General features: G+C 33.7%; 1 protein-coding gene across 10 annotated transcripts in view; it reads right to left on the bottom strand.

The window, feature by feature from the left end:
• Positions 1-18,143, bottom strand: part of ATRX (ATRX chromatin remodeler) — a 286,342-nt gene that overhangs the window by 163,355 nt on the left and 104,844 nt on the right. For 5 of the 10 annotated variants that reach the window (XM_061409663.1, XM_061409658.1, XM_061409662.1 and 2 more), the window contains 4 exons: positions 16,359-16,468; positions 14,544-14,611; positions 11,185-14,243; positions 6,864-6,936 (listed from right to left, as the gene is read on the bottom strand). In XM_061409663.1, coding sequence (XP_061265647.1) covers positions 6,864-6,936; positions 11,185-14,243; positions 14,544-14,611; positions 16,359-16,468 — 3,310 coding nt within the window. The remainder of the gene's footprint in view (positions 1-6,863; positions 6,937-11,184; positions 14,244-14,543; positions 14,612-16,358; positions 16,469-18,143) is intronic. The other 5 variants (XM_061409661.1, XM_061409665.1, XM_061409659.1 and 2 more) reach the window with 3 other exon arrangements.

Below are 18,143 nucleotides of genomic sequence, written 5' to 3'. Positions count from 1 at the left end.
ACAGAGAATTCTGAATAAGATTATAGTTTTAGAGATAAAAAACAACTAAGTAAATGCAATACTAAAACAACACACCATATATAAAAGGTTGATCTATAAAACAATTCAAATAACTACAGTCAAAAAATGTTGAATAAATAAAATTTCTCACAATAAAAATTTTTTTGAGAACAGGGTGAGGAACACATATCCCTCTAGTATGGAGGGACGCTTTGTTTTAACAAATATTATATACTTCAGGTTGAGAATAAAAGATAAACATTTCATAGAACTACAAAGGAATTCCTCATCTTCAAAATCTGTATTAGTATTTTTTTAAACTCTGGTTCAAAATTAGCTTTTTTTTTTGGTCACTTGGCTAGGCTTGAATCAAATCCAACCCCACTGCAGTGGAAACAGAGTCCTAATCGCTGGACCACCAGGGAAGGCTCCAAAACTGATACTGGGTTAAACCTGAATGAACTTTTTGACCAACCCAGTATCTTGATATGACCCTTTCTATGAAAAAAATATAACCAAGGCATAATCATCTATACCTAAAGAGAGTGCTATTCGTGAGTTAATGATGAAGTCACTAAATAACCAAAAAGCTAAACAACACCTTGAAATATTTTAGTCACATGTTCTATAATGTTTGCACTTAATGAAAAACATCACCGTTTACTTAAAATTAGTATCAAATAACTTTAAAAAAATCTTAGGAGTAGAAAGATAAAAGCTGTATGAAATTAAGAAGTCAAAGTTTATTAACAATTTATACATGGGCTCAAATTACAAAATGTGTATTTCCTGATTTTATGTAAAAATCTAAGCCAATTTTAGAGAAAATTTTAATAAGAAATTTATTAACATTGATATTAATTTAGGAAATTTGATCATACTAAAGAACTAGTTCAATTTTTTTATATTCAATACTTGAAAAGTAAAATCAAAGAATTTGCCTTAATTTTATTTTCAAAATCCAAAGACTATATAGTCATAAAGATGAACCGTTTTTGCTCACCCTAGAAAATCCAAACTCTCTCTTTTTTGGGGAGTGGGGATGGGAGCTTTTTCTCATTTTCTGAAAGTCCCAATATCACCAAACAATAGAAAATAGGAAAAAAAGGCTGAACATAATGTTTATATCTCAGGTAGATTATATCTAGTGGCTAGACCACCTGTATTATACTTGACTTACAATACTTACCTGCACTGGAAAGACAAAGCAAATTGAAAAAAAATTGCCTTAAAATTGCCAGATATTTAAAACCCTTATTCAAACATAAAACAACTAAATACTCATTTAAAACCTATCTTTGTTTTTAAAGCTCAATGAAAACTAAAGCAATTTTGCAAATCAAATAGGAGCACTATGAAAAAAAATTCACAGAAAAAAATTATTGCAGTTTAGCAAATTTGTAGAGAACAGCTAAAGACATATATAGAAGACGAACATTTGTAAACGTGCTTAAAAAAGAAACCAAAGTCGTATGTCGAAGGGACGTGACATATATTAGAGCCAATAATCTTTGCTGAAGCCAAGTAAACAATCATCAAATATCTTTATTAGAATGGAAAATATCCAGGAATCATTAATCACTTCCCAAAACATGCTTGATTAATAGCACAGAGCCTGCATCAAGAGGATACACCAAGCTAGTAGGGGAAAAAAATAATCATTTGTATGTTTTCCAGTCTGAAAAGCAAAGTAGTACCAAATGGTATAACAACTGGAAAAACTAAGGCTACAACGTAGTCCCACAATAATGAAGCAGAAATTCTATTAACAATGGGCAATTTCTTTAAGCAATCTCCACATCAAATTTTGCTTCTATGAAAAAAATTAGCCCCACTGAGAGAAATTATGAGAAAAACTATGCAATATTAGTCGACCTAACTAAGCATTTTTCTACTATAAAGTAAATATTAATATATATATGTGTGGCAGCAATGGCACCCCACTCCAGTACTCTTGCCTGGAAAATCCCATGGACGGAGGAGCCTGGTAGGCTGCAGTCCATGGGGTCACTAAGAGTCAGACACGGCTGAGCAACTTCCCTTTCACTTTTCACTTTCACGCACTGGAGAAGGAAATGGCAACCCACTCCAGTGTTCTTGCCTGGAGAATCCCAGGGACGGGGGAGCCTGGTGGGCTTCCGTCTATGGGGTCGCACAGAGTTGGACGTGACTGAAGTGACTTAGCAGTTAGCAGAGGATATACATATAAAAAGCCTCAATTTTAAGCTAATTTTGGATTTAAAAAATTTGCAGATTTAGGAAAAATTCTGACAATCTAGTTTTTTTCCTTTAAAAGCTCAATTTTAAATTTTTTCCACACCCTGTAAAAAATACAAATAAAGAATATTCTGAAAATAATTCTTTTGGAGGTGGATGGATTCTTCAGTGATAGTTTAACATGCAACCTCTAAAGAAAAGCCTGATTTAATAATCCTCAACACCATCACTATTGATCTTAAATACACTACTATGTTATGACTGAGGCTAATTCACAGTGCAGGTATGAAAACAAACATTAAATATCCTTTTAATGAAAGAATCAATTTAAACCCATTTGAAAGGCAACATTAACATAATGGCACATTCAAATAAATGACTTTAAAATTACATGTATAATTTAAATAATCTGACAAACTGATATCATTTTCCCTTCCAAAAGTATATAAAGTCTGTTATAAAATCTGAATTAAATTCTGTTATACAAAATTCAAAATATAAAGTTCATCTATTTATATTTTTTCTAAAAAGCTGAAACAAAAATTATAAAAGTTAAACTGTTGCTCAACCTATAACTTTTATCACTGTTTACTAAATGTAATTAAATAGAAATTATTTTACAAGTTAGACCACTCTATCTCACAATAGCATACATTTACTTTTGAATACGAATGACACTATATAATAGCATGCTAAAATAACAAACTTATTTATTCACACCTACTAAAATATTCAGGACATGATTAAGTTCTTTAAATTACCTCAAAACCTACTATAACTTTAAAATGAAAAAGATAAATTATAATGAAATCTGTCATAAAACTTTGACACACATAGGTAAGTATATATGCTATATATGAGAACATATGTTTTAAGAATTATAAAGTATTCACTTCCTCAATTTCAAAAATACCAAAACATTGTTAACTATAAACTAGCTTGCATATCTTGGCTCTAACAATTGTTTCAACTCTCATGAAAAGAGCGATTATAATAAAAACTAAATGCTTGAACAAGAAAAAAGTTTTATAGACATTTATTGCATCCAAATAATTAACCATTTGCATTAATACACTATTTACTTGTCCATAAATATCAACAGTGAAAATGTGTTACAATACTGCTAAAAAGGCAAAGCATATGAAATTTATACACAATTGTGTACAAATTTATACATCATTACAATATGCTGTCTACTAAAATATATCCTACTCAAAAATGTAAAAGGTAAAAAATAACTGAGACTTTATCATGATCTGAAAACAAAATTTTAAAACTTGCTTAGTGCATATTCAAATATGCTCAAGTACATTGTCTATACTAAAATAATTCAAAAAGGTATTATATCCCAATTATTAGATAATACATGGGTATTAGATACCTCTTTGGTATACTGGATATGAAACAAGTTATTAATGGTATATTTTATAAAAGCACATTAAACTGGATATAAAGAAAAACATGCTCAAAGGAAAATTCTTCTCAAAAGTACTCAACATGGTTGTACTTTTTTAATCACAAATAAAAGATGGAATTAAAGATGCCTTTCAATAAAATACCTGCCAGTTACAGAGAGATATGATCAAGTAACTTAAAAGAAAAATTATATTTTGACAAGCTCTAACACAAAAATTATTGTACCCTAATGACATTTATTTGGTGGTTAAATATGAAATTAAGGTTCATAACCCATAAGCAAATTAGGATATACCATGTTTTAAACATTATTAGCCTTTCAATAACATTTGAGGCCATATAATTTACAAGAAAATAATATAAATAAATGAATACGAATTAAAGCATGCTAAAAGGATAAAATTTAAATGCCTGTAACATAAAATTTAATGAAATTTGAAAAAAACTGGATATATATGTTTAATCAAAAAATAAGTAGACAACAGCACCTGAGTTTATCTGTGACTAAGCTCCACTAGAACAAAGCTAGTGGAGGTGATGGAATTCCAGTTGAGCTATTTCAAATCCTGAAAGATGATGCTGTGAAAGTGCTGCACTCAATATGCCAGCAAATTTGGAAAACTCAGCACTGGCCACAGGACTGCAAAAGGTCCGTTTTCATTCCAATCCCAAAGAAAGGCAATGCCAAAGAATGCTCAAACTACCGCACAATTGCACTCATCTCACACGCTAGTAAAGTAATGCTCAAAATTCTCCAAGTCAGGCTTCAGCAATACGTGAACTGTGAACTTCCTGATGTTCATGCTGGTTTTAGAAAAGGTAAAGGAACAAGAGATCAAATTGCCAACATCTGCTGGATCAACAAAAAAGTAAGAGAGTTCCAGAAAAACATCTATTTCTGCTTTATTGACTATGCCAAAGCCTTTGACTGTGTGGATTACAATAAACTGTAGAAAATTCTGAAAGAAATGGGAATACCAGACCACTTGACCTGCCTCTTGAGAAACCTGTATGCAGGTCAGGAAGCAACATTTAGAACTGGACATGGAACAACAGACTGGTTCCAAATAGGAAAAGGCTATATATTGTTACCCTGCTTATTTAACTTCTATGCAGAGTACATCATGAGAAACGCTGAGCTGGAAGAAGCACAAGCTGGAATCAAGATTGCCCGGAGAAATACCAATAACCTCAGATATGCCGATGACACCACCCTTATGGCGGAAAGTGGAGAAGAACTGAAGAGCCTCTTGATGAAAGTGAAAGAGGAGAGTGAAAAAGTTGGCTTAAAGCTCAACATTCAGAAAACTAAGATCATGGCATCCAGTCCCATCACTTCATGGGGAATAGATGGGGAAACAGTGGAAACAGTGGCTGACTTCATTTTTCTGGGCTCCAAAATCACTGCAGATGGTGATTGCAGCCATGAAATTAAAAGATGCTTACTCCTTGGAAGGAAAGTTATGACCAACCTAGACAGCATGTTAAAAAGCAGAGACATTACTTGGTCAACAAAGGGCTGTCTAGTCAAGGATATGGTTTTTCCAGTAGTCATGTATGGATGTGAAAGTTGGACTGTGAAGAAAGCTAAGCACAGAAGAATTGATGCTTTTGAACTGTGGTGTTGGAGAAGACTCTTGAGAGTCCCTTGGACTTCAAGGAGATCCAACCAGTCCATCCTAAAGGAGATCAGTCCTGGGTGTTCATTGGAGGGACAGATGCTGAAGCTGAAACTCCAATACTTTTGGCCACCTGATACAGAGAGCTGACTCATTTGAAAAGACCCTGATGCTGGGAAAGATTGAGGGCAGGAGGAGAAGGGGACGACAGAGGATAAGATGGTTAGATGGCATCAATGACTCGATGGACATGGGTTTGGGTGGACTCCAGGAGTTGGTGATGGACAGGGAGGCCTGGTGTGCTGCAGTTCATGGGGTCGCAAAGAGTCAGACACAACTGAGCAACTGAGCTGAAGCTCTAATCAAAACTACAGAATAAAAATTATTGTTCATTCACCTTAATAAAAATGCTATCCTATTAATTAGGAGAATGTTGATCTTTGAAACAGAAAAACCTGTCAGCATCAGCAAGACATAACAAAACTATAGTGACAGCTGGCCCCATAGCATTTAATAACTCAGTTAATTCCTTACAAAATTATGACACAAAAATTAATGTTTATCTTCATGTTTTCTTAGTTATTAGAGCTTACTATTAGGAATAAATGGATGATTAATATAGTACTCTGTAGTAAAATCTCAAGTCTATCATAGATTTTTGGTGCCAGAATTAATCAGAGAACATTTCATCCAATCTTTTCATTTTAGAGAACAGAAAATTGTGGCAAAAATCACTTTTCCAAGATCACACAGAAAAGTTAGAACTAGAAGTCAGATAGTCTTATGCCCATTATCCCCAAATTCCATCCATTACACCACATTGTCTCCATGAAGATTATGAGTGTTGGGGGATCTTCTAGTTCAGGAAGGGTTTAAAAGATACGTAAAAAACATAAATTTTTTAATATCTTCACTTTCTTTATTCCTCATTGCTAAGACATGGGTGTATCTTTTTTTCTTCTCCCAGCTATCCCTTAGTTAAGTCAATCTGTACAGACTACAATGTTCACATTTAAACCTATTATTTAAGTATTATTAATGTTAACACTATCAAACTGTCTACTTCTATTTTATTTGAAAAACTGTTAAAATCTAAATCAGTCTAGACACTGTGCAAATAGATACTTCTATTTTTAAAGCAATTTCTTAATCATCTGAGCAGTCCCCTTTTTTCCACTTTGAATAGGTTTTAATGAATAGGACCACTACATTGGATGGCAATTTAAAACAATAATCAAATATTGAGGATAGAGATTTCTGTTGTCACCAATTTTTGAGACATGATTCACTTTGACTAATAAATAATTGGTCAAAATTAAAATATTCTCAAAAACTTATCACAGTTTACATGAAACATAACAACTGACAGTGCTGTATTTATAACACACCCTATGCTGGGTGTGTTGATATTTATATTTATTTTCTCTTAAGGTTTCAGAGTTAGCCCATTTTTTGGCCTTTCTTTGAAACTTGGAGGAAGACTGTGAGTCTGTCTTTCTAAAGCTGGCACTCCTGGTTTCTACAACCTGCTTGCGATTCCGATGCTGCTCTTTGTGCCCATGCCTAGGGTGTGTTATAATCTTTTTGAAGTCCTTACAGATGGAATCATACCTATTTTCAGGATCATTGTCATCGTCGTCATCATCCACTGTGACAGGCACTGATTTAGATAAGGCTTCATCTCCTTGAGGGAACAAAAGTGTACTTAAAATTATCTACATAAGTAAAACCATGTAAAATAAAACTGAAAGCCAAAAACTTTAAAAGAACTAGTGAGTCCTAAACTACACTCTGGGATCCAAAACATGAATAAAAAGAATTTATAAGGAAAATACAATGTGGAATTTAAGAAGTGTCAGCAGCAAAATAATAAATAGTTGGATCTTATATATTGCAAAGTTTCTTCCCACAGCACAAGAATTTTAAAGCTCATCCTTCCTAGTAACAAATATTTTATCATTCACCATCATATTAGCGTAAGTTTCTCACTGAAGTAGGCTTTCTACTGACCCGTTTAAAGTTAGCAGATGTCTAACTTTTTCTGTATCACTGAAGAATTTTTTTTTAAATGCTACCAATACTTGGTGATACCAAGTAACTGTAAAATATACTTGAATTTGTATGGTGTTCATAAGTAGAATCACCCAGAGAAAGTACAGTAAAACTTATTTCCTTACAAAAAGTAACATTTCTATCTTTTGATTAAAATTATAAAGTGATTAGGAGAAGGAAATGGCAACCCACTCCAGTATTCTTGCCTGAAGAATCTCATGGACAGAGGAGCCTGGTGGGCTGCTGTCCATGGGGTCGCACAGAGTCAGATACGACTGAAGCGACTTAGCATGCATGCATGCATTGGAGAACAAAATGGCAACCCACTCCAGTATTCTTGCCTGGAGAATCCCAGGGACAGAGGAGCCTGGTGGGCTGCCGTCTATGGGGTCGCACAGAGTTGGACATAACTGAAGCAACTTAGCGGCAGCAGCAGCAGCATAAAGAGATTAAGAAAATTTGTACATTTCATTGTATGTAAATTTTGCCTCAAAAACAAACATTGTACCCTAGTTAACACTATATATGCTGAAGTAATCCGGGAGAATTATTCAAATGCATCAAAGATTTCAAGGGCATTAATTACACTGAGTGAAGAAAGACAATTTCAAAAGATTATACACTTCATGATTCCATCTCAAAATAACAGAATTACATAGATGGAAATCAGATTAACAGTTGCCACAGGTTAAGAATAGCGATATGAAAGCAAGTGTGCATACAGGTAGCACAAGGGAACCTTGTGGTAATGAAACAGTTCAATATATTGGTTGTTGTGGTAGCTATACAAAGCTACCCATGATACAAATTTTGCACAGAACTATACTTACACACACACAACCACACATACACACAAATGAAGGAGTGCATGTAAAACTGATGAAATCTGAATAAATCATCAGTTTCCTGGTTATGACACTGTACTATAATTATGAAAGATTGATACCATTGGAGGGAAATTAATGAAAGACATCCAAGACCTCCTGTATATTTTCTTTCAACTTCCTGTGAATTTATAATTATTTCAAAATAAACAAAAGAGGGGGCAAAAGTTAGGTTCATTGATGGATAGATAGATAGGATATATAAAGTAAAGTATGCAATAAAGCAAATATAGTACAATGTTAACAGTAGAAATTCCTCGGTATATTTAACATTTTTTCATAAAAAAATACTGGGAGAAAATGTTGAAGAAAAAAATTCACAGACACCTACAGGTTCAGGATAGAAATATGCTAACTGTAGAAAGACAAAAGTAAATGTCCCAATTAACCTTAGCAAACTCACAATAAATACTTCATTCGAACAGATCGATCCTCAAATTAAATATTATTAGTGATATTACTCGGAGAAGGCAATGGCACCCCACTCCAATACTCTTGCCTGGAAAATCCCATGGACGGAGGAGCCTGGAAGGCTGCAGTCCATGGGGTTGCTGAGCGTCAGACACAACTGAGCGACTTCCCTTTCACTTTTCACTTTCATGCATTGGAGAAGGAAACAGCAACCCACTCCAGTATTCTTGCCTGGAGAATCCCAAGGACGGGGAGCCTGGTGGGCTGCCATCTATGCGGTCGCATAGAGTCGGACACGACTGAAGCGACTGAGCAGCAGCAGCAGTGATATTAGTGCTGTTCCTCCTTACCACATCTTTGAAAATTTGACCCATTCTTCAAATCTGAGTTCAAATACTACCTGTTCTTTTAAGTCTTCCTCCAATATTTGGATAACTGGCTCACCTACTATTTATTACACAGACTCATTTTAGTTTTACATCTTTCTCCTGGTATTCTTTTTTTTAAAAAAAATGATGACTTATCTATGTCTATCTTGCTCATTGGACTGCAATCTCCTAGGACGATGTTCCTTATCATGGTTAGTCATGCCATTCCTGAGACCAACTAGAAAATGTTGTACACTGTAATAGATTCCCAACTATTGCTGAATAAATTGGAATCCTCTAAATTCATGGGAGCAGGGTAGGCTTTTTAAGAGCTCATAAAAATTGTCACCTGAATTAAGTTGGATGTATTAGGAGAATAGATAAATTTAGCATGCTTTGTATACAGGCAAGCAAATTCTTAAGGAATGCCACTTATCATTGACTCACACCCAAACTTATCCTGGAAATCAGTGCTTTTAACATAGTGCTTATTTGCAATTCCCTGAATATTTTTTTCTGACTAAGTATTTTTACCAACAAAGTCCAATTTTTATTTTTTTATTTAAGTATAGTTGACAATGCCCAATTGTTAGATGAGTTCATTCCCTAACAAATTTATCCTTTTTTACATCTAAAAGTATAATCAGTCCAAGAAATACCCTGAGTGAAGAAAATATGAACAACAAATTTTATTCCTCCCAACAGTTGAGAGATTGGCATCTTGCCTGAAGTGCAGAATTCTCAAGGCTTTTCTGGATATAAACATGAGAAAAGGGACATGAACCCTCTTGAGTATTAGCCATATGTTGCCATCTCTAATTAAGAGCTAATCAATACATATTACTTATTAAAATAGTTATTAACAGTTCTAAGCATGAGAATTATAATTCTCATAGAAACCCTCATATGTGTCAAGTGAGATTTGGGGAGATGAAAATAGTATCTGAAATCAAGCATGCAGATTTCACTAGGGAAGCTGTTTTGTCATGGAAATCAGTTTTACAAAGTTTGATTATTCCAACAGTCTAGAATTTGCAAATGAGAATACTCCATGTAACTAATCACAATTTATTATTCTCACACTCTAATCCTAATGAGAGTTTTTTCGACTAACCTGATAACCAAAACATTGAATTGATATCAAAGCAACTATTATATTATGTTTTGAATACAAGTTCATGATCTTACACGCAATTCAAAAATCTAAGTTCTCAAAATTTAAAATTTTGTAAGGTGGTACCAAAGTTTACTTGGCAGCAATATCTAACCTGAACTGCTTATTCCTCTTACATGTAAATGTTCGTATGTTCTGCTGGGAACACAATAGTAACTGCAATCTCCTTTACAAAAATTTTAAAATAAATTTTAAGTGTCCTTGGTTAACTGACAGGTTTTATTGACTTAAAAAATACAATATGAGCAACAAGTGTACATTTATTACACAACTATTTTTTAAAGAACTGCCATAATGATAAATATTTTTAATTTTTTGAGGGGGTATCATTGACCCACACCCTTATTGTCCTAGTGCTCTATCTCATCAGGGTAGAGTAATCCATGTATTTTCTGGATTTTTTTCTTTTTTTCTTTTGTTAATGTTAAAAATGGAAACATCTGTTCATGTTATTAGAAAAAAAAATGATGAGCATCAGCAATAGGTTTCAATAAAGTAAATTTAAATTTTTCAGAGGATTTCATAGACACAAAGTTAATGTGCCCAATTTAAAAATCAGGGCTGATTCATGTGAATGTATGGCAAAAACCACCACAATATTGTAAAGTAATTAGCCTCCAATTAAATAAAAAAATAAAAGTCAGATGCATGGCAAAGCAGTTAAAACTTTCACATAACATGTCATACTCATAACAAGCACTCATCTCCATTACATGAGTAAATATCCACTGAACTACTATCAACAGTCTGATTTTCCTTCATAAATTACTTTTCATTACTCCAAAGAAAAGCATTAAACATTAATAAAGAAATTTACCCAACAAATTTGGTATACATGATACAGAACACTAATAATGTTTCAAATACCTCCCAATGATGACAAAAAAAATTGGAGAAAGAGGTTCTAGAAAATCTCTAAAGAATTTTTAAATGGTGTTTTCCTACACAATAAGTAGCCTTGCATTTGACTGACTACAGAGAAAATAAACAATGTAGTTATTCAAGAGGGGAAAAGTATAAATATTCTATTTGTTTTCCCATACCTGAAGATTGACAAAATCCAGTATGTGACGACAGCACTAAGTTTTCAGTCACAGGCTTAATTTTCTGCTCATCACTGCTCCCCTCACCTACAGATTTCTGATCATCATCTCCTATATCAGAAGATGAGGAAGTAATGTCAGCCTGCTTCCTTTTAGTGCTTGTTCTCAAGGAGTTTCTCATTTTCTCCTTTATACTGCCTGCCTTCTTTTTAGCTAAAGCTCTTTGTTTCTTCAGGTTTTTATTATCTTCAGAACTTTCCTCAACATCAGAAGATGAGCCACTTTGTACTTCCTTGCTATTTCTATTTGAATTTAAATTCCTTCTTTCCCTTAATTCTATTCCTTTTGGTCTCTTATCAGAAAAATCACAATCATCTTCTTTCATGGAATATTTTTCTGTATCAGATGATGAACAATCCTGTCTCTTCCTTGAACTCTTTTCAGGCAAGTTGAACCTTTTCTTCTCTCTACTGGATGTTCCATTCTTACTCCTCTTATCTTCTGAAGAGTCACAACTTTCTCTTTTCCCTGGTAACTTCTCAGAATTATCAGATAATTCACCCTTCTTTTTAGAAGCTTTATCTTTAATTTTTTTGCATTTCTTTTCCCCATCAGCTGAGCTCTTATTTTGTTTTACGCTTTTAGGAAAGTCACAAATTTCTTCTCCCTCAGGTAATTTCTCAGTAGTATCAGATGATGATTCATACTCTTGTTCCATCACTTTTTTATTCAAGTCTGCAGTTTTCTTTTCTTTTTCTTCAATTTCCTTTTTGCTCTGCTCGTTATCATCTTCAGAGGATTCATCACTCTGTTCTTTCTCTGAGAACTTCTCAGCAACATCACATAAGCCACCCAGTATTTTCTGACACATTCTGGTTCGCTGGTGCTTACTCTTTCCTTTAGATTCAGCAACCTTTTTATCTTCTGGAGAATTAAAACTCTCCTCTTTCCCAGAACAAAGCTTATCAGCACTCTCTGAAGAAACATTGGGCTGCTGCTTCTTAGAGAGGCGATCTCTCAATTCCATGATGGTCTTGTCTTTATCAACTGTGCCTTCTGCTGAAGAGAAATTCTCTCTCTCTTGTTTCCTTTCAACATCATCAGATGATCCTTCCTGTGCAGTCCTCAAACTTTTATGACCTTGATTATCCATTCCTTGTTTGCTGTGTTTTTCATCTTCAGAAGAATCATAATATTCTTTATTTGGAACTCTTTTTTTGGTTGTTCTGGCAGTCCCAATTTTACTCATTCTCTTTATCTCTTTTTCTAATTCTGAGTCATAATTAGAAGATTCAGACTGGTTTTGCCGTTTCTTTTTAGAAATTATAGCCTTTTTAACTGATTTACCTTTCTTAATATCAAAATCTGAGCCAGAAGTAGAACTTTTTCGTTTCCTTTTTCTTTTATCATCTTTCCCTCTTTGAATCTCTGAATAAAAAGTCTTCTTGTTATTTGTATGAGGTTCATTAATATCAGTATCTGAAGAACTGTGACTCATACCGGGCATGTCTTTGAGGATTGTCAGCATTTCGTCAGAATCTGAAATGTGATCCACAATCTCTGACTGCTTAGATTTAGGCAATTTATTAGGTTTAGGATTATCTATAGCACTGTCAGAAGAATTCCGCTTATCCTTTTTTCTCATTGGAACCGAAAGTTTTTGTTGCTCCTTAACTGTTTCATTATTTTCTTCATCTGAATTAGATGTTGTACGGTTGGTTTCTGTCTGTCGCCTCAAAGGTGTAGTCTTTACACGTGGGGATCTTCGAAGATCAGATTCTTCTGAAAGTAACGGAACTTCACTTTTAGCCAAATGCTCATTATCATTCTTTTCCTGTCCAAGTTCACAGTTCTCTGGCTTAGGGTTCAGACAAGAACTTTTATAGCTATCTTTATCTTGTGGAACTTCCTGACAATCAGCACCTTTAATTGGGGAAATAGAAAGGGAAACAGGGGTGAGTTTAACATATAATTCTTTTGTTACTTTAGCTGTTGTTTTTGATTTAATACCTCCTCTGTTGTCTTTTGAAGTAATATTTAATTTTACAGAAGTCTCCAGTTCTTGTTCAGTTCCACTGTTGCCATCTCCCTGATACTCTGCTGAACTCTGAACTTCCATAGCAGTCTCAAGATTTTCAAAAATGTCTTCTGGAACTGAGGAAGGAACAGACACAATATCCATGTCTAAGTCTTCGGCAGTGTTACTAGGTTCATACTGAGGTTCTTTTTTATCAGATTTCTTATGTTCAGTACTGTCATTTTTATGTGCTCTTTGTTCCTCTACTGCAACACTCTGACCTATATGCTCACTATCCACCTGCTTTCTTGACAGTTTACCTTCTGATTTTGAAATATCCTTCCTTTCCAAAACACAAGGTTTTTCTCCTTTTCTTACTTTTGTTTCAGACTTAGCATCTATGACTTTATGCTCTTTGGTATTTTTCTCTTTGTTTACAGCATCCAAAGCTTGAATCTCTGAATTCAAATCTTCTTCTAATGCAAGATGAGCTTTCTTGATATCAGCCAACACAGACTTAAAAGCCTTAAGCTGACGTAACTTTGTAGCAGAATTGATTTCTGAATTATCTGTTGCCTGCTTCAAAAATTTAACGTAACTGGAATTCATGTTGGCAGTAGTCTCAATCAGTTTTTTTGCCTTCTTAATCATGTCCTTGGGCACAATTAGTGCTGAATAAGAGTAGGTTACAGAACCAGAATATGAATCATCTAACTTCTTTTCTTCTCCATTACAATTTGAACTGTTTTTCTTTGGAGAAAATCTGGGTGCATGCTCATATACTTTACTAGTCTTTTCATTGTCAACTTTTATCTTCTTCTTATTTTGTTGCAACAACTGTTCTAAGTTTTCAAATACGCTGTTACACGCCGTGACCAAGTCCAACAAAGGCTCTGGGTGACAAATGTAGCAATACCATTGGTTGTTTTCATCCATTATTGTAGACAGCTCCTTTCGACCAAGGTTGCGAAGAATGCACTTCTTACAGAAGGCATTATGGCAAAAGTCACAACAAATTAAGTTTCCACCTTCTGCACACCATCTGCAATTATTTAAAGATTAAAATATTATTCAAAAATGAAACTCATTTTAAATCTTTATAGTACTAAACCAATTAAAATTTCTTGCCAACAATTTAATAGCAAAGTAATTTAGGTCATTTACTTATTCTTTGTTAGAGAATTAAGATATAAATCAAGGGCTATGTGGAAAAGAAAACCTTCCATTAAAGATATCAATGATGATACCACAAAAAAAAAAAAAGATTTAATAACAGACTATATAAGAATTTTCCCTCAAGTAGACAACACTGAATTTTAGTTCATCTTGATTTATTACCTACCTACACTGTTCATCCATTCCATCTGAGTCACGACTAATATCATCACTCATGTAATATTTAAAGCAATTCTATTAAAAAAAAAAGAGAGAGAAAGGGGAAATTTACTCAAAATTTTTAACATTCTTAAAGGAGAAAAACTTCATTTTTAAGTCATTAAAAAAGTAAAGGGAATGTATCTATATATGTGTGTGTATGTGTGTTTTAGAGAATCAAAGCAAAAACACTGTGCCACCCCAACTAGTACTTTAGAGACACAAGAATAGCTCAAGAAATTAAAACAGATTTCCATATCATCAAGTACCACTGTTCCGTATATAAAAATTGATATAAGATTTTGGTAAGGCAAATTTCTGATCTCATATGGCTAGCTACGAAGGATCTACATAAAAATGTATTAGATTTGTTGTTACTTAATACTAATTTAATAGTCATCATATATAAACAGCTACTGTGTGTAGAACTGAGCAATAGTATCCTTTTCTGCCCTATGTTATCTTTAAATCTCCAACACCTACTGTGTAAGATAGGCAGTATTACTGCCCAATTTGAGAGACAAGGCTTTGGTTCATTAATATGTAAATAAATCTCCAAAAGTCATACAATTACAAAGGCAAAACTGATATTCAAAACCAAATCTGTCTGACTTTAAATTCCTTCTCACTGGAACTAAAGAAAAGGGAAGGTTCCATGAACACTGATGACAACTACTGATTACTGACCTGGGCTCAATAGATTGGCCTTTGAAAAAAAACAATTACATATACAAGAAAAAAGGAATGCACATTACAAATCCAATAGATGCAAAATTCAGCTGTCACAATTTAAAACTAGAAGCCTGACTGAACTGAATTCAAGAAAAGGAAGGACACAAATTACTGCCTCTTAGGCAGTAAATTTAGCTTAAGTTGGTCTGCTGCTGCTAAGTCACTTCAGTCATCTCCAACTCTGTATGACCCCATAGATGGCAGTCCACCAGGCTCCCCCGTCCCTGGGATTCTCCAGACAAGAACACTGGAGTGGGCTGCTATTTCCTTCTCCAATGCATGAAAGTGAAAAGGGAAAGTGAAGTCGCTCAGTCGGTCTACATCTATCAAAAATTCATGCAAGATCTACAAATGGAACTCTAATTAAGGAAAGTCTGGTCTGCCCCTACAATTCAAGTAGATATTTTATTGGGAAACAAACTACTACAGGATTAATTTAGCAGTAATATGAGTTGGGGAAATGATATTCTTGATAAAGTAGACATTTAAAATTAATTCCAAGGTATTACTTATAAAAAAGTTTACATAGACTATTAAAATTATCTTCAATACATATGAAATATTTTTAAAATCTACAATCTCCAAATTAAGTCAAAACACTACTCTACATGGAGAGTTTAGATTTGAGTAATTAGAGTTTATAAAGAGGGAAGGTTATAAAACATATGTGTGCACACACACATACTCTGCAATTTTCCAACACACCACATTGTCCCTCACCTATGAGTCTTTGAATATCATGTTGCCTCTGGCCTAAAATATACTGAACCAATCCCACTTTACCAAGCTAATTCCTATTTATATTTCAGACATCAGCTGTATCATCTCCATTATATATCAATTCCAAATTACAATGGTTTCTCATGTGTTCCCAAAGTACACGGTATCTCCCCTATCGTAGCACTTATTGGCCCTTTCATGGCTGTCTTCCCCACTACAGTATATGCCCTCCAATGGCATAAACCATTTCCATCTTCATCACTGTGCATCAAAATCTGACACATGTTAAGCATTCAAATATTTGTGGAATTATCAACAGATCATTACACACCTTACAAATAAGTACTTGCAGTGAAGGATGTCTATAAATGGAATCTTTTTGAAAATGATTGACCTGTTGTCCACAAGCTGTACAGCTCACAATCCCATGAAGCCCATCTTCTAGAAGAAAAGAGTGACCATTATTCACACATAGACACACATATAAAAAGACATATATTTTAGTTAGCATTTCCCAACATTCAAATTGAAAATTAAATACTTCATAATCCTTGGGAAAATGACATTTTGGATACAAATAAAAAGGTTAATAATTTTATGGACTTACTAAAAACATGACAACCTTGACAAATTGCAGAGCTAACTTGTTCCCTTTTACAGATGCAAACCCTATTTCTCACAACAACTTGACATAACATGAAGAGATTCCATAAAAGAAGTTCTAAAAATAGGTGCCAAGACCTCTTTTCATTTTGCTACTGCTTCACAAATAAATTCAGCATCAGTTCTTAAAGAATGGAGAAGCAAGTGAAATACATGGAATAGATTCTTTTGGAACCCTATACTTTAGTTAGGTATACCATAAAATTTTTATTCTCAAAATGGAATTGTCTATACAGATCCTTTCAAAAGTATGTAAAAACCTGATAACTTTATATTACCAATTTCCTTCCTCAAAGTCCCTTCAATACTATCCACGATCCCCATTAACCTGCCTTTTTTCTATATCTACTCCATTGTCAAGTCCATATCAGCACTGTCCACTATTTCCAAATATGGACAAATAAGATTGGCAGGTATATCTATCTTGGCAGGAAAACCTCAGAATGGCTGGGTTTTGACAGAGTCCCATGCCACAGTTTCTGCAGAAAAACAGATTGAAGATAACCTACACAAGAATAAAAGGAACTTCTGCCTCACCCTCATCTCTAGTTCTACACAGTGCTTCACAATCTCAACTGAAAATTAGAATCAAAGAATCTTTTAAAAACAGGGACAGCCATTCCCATTCCTAACCCACTGAAAGTTTTACAGGTGACTCTGATGTGCAAATAACTCTTATCCAAATAAGATGGTAGAATATGACTCAAAAGAGGCCAGTGAAAATGCCTTCATTCACTGAAGGAAAAAAAAGGGGGGGGAAGGGAATAAGACTTAAAAAAAAAAAAAGGAAAAGAAATTGTCTCTGTCCCTAACAAAAAGACAAAACAACATAGGTATTTCTCACCTTTTAATTTTCTATTTTGTGTTATTCTTAGTTTTAAGGTCCAAAGCACCAAGTATCAGCACAAATATTTTTACTTGCAGAAGTTAAAAAAGGTTAACCAAAGTATAAGGGCACCATCACACTCTATAAAGCTGCTTATATTTTATTTTAAATCATACCATCCTGCATTAGTATTTGATTGTGAGTATTCATATATTCTGTACTTTAAACACAAATAAATTTACAGTGTGTTTTTTCATATCAAATAATGATTACATTCATGTAAGCTAACAAAGTAATGAAAAGCTAGAGTCTGAATGTTCATCCAATGTTAGATAATATTAAGCATATTCTTTATGCTTTTGCACATATATCACTCAAGAATTTTAAAAAGCTAGGTGATCCAATGAAGAATTTTCCCCAAATGTGCATAAAGAATCATAAAAGATATTCACTGAAGTACTAACTAGCAATTGGGAAAAATTTGAAAACAAAAAATTAGAAATAATTTCACATTTAGGAAATGGATAGTGATTTACTTATATAACTAAATTCTATAGAACAGTGAAAAGTAAAAAACCCATTATATATTTACTGATATGAATACATTTCAAAATCAAAGTTGAATAA

The sequence above is a fragment of the Bos javanicus genome, chromosome X (assembly GCF_032452875.1).
Source record: "Bos javanicus breed banteng chromosome X, ARS-OSU_banteng_1.0, whole genome shotgun sequence".
NCBI classification, from domain to species: Eukaryota; Metazoa; Chordata; class Mammalia; order Artiodactyla; family Bovidae; genus Bos; species Bos javanicus.
Note: the sequence above shows the minus strand (reverse complement) of the source record. Positions and strands in the feature narration are given on the sequence as shown.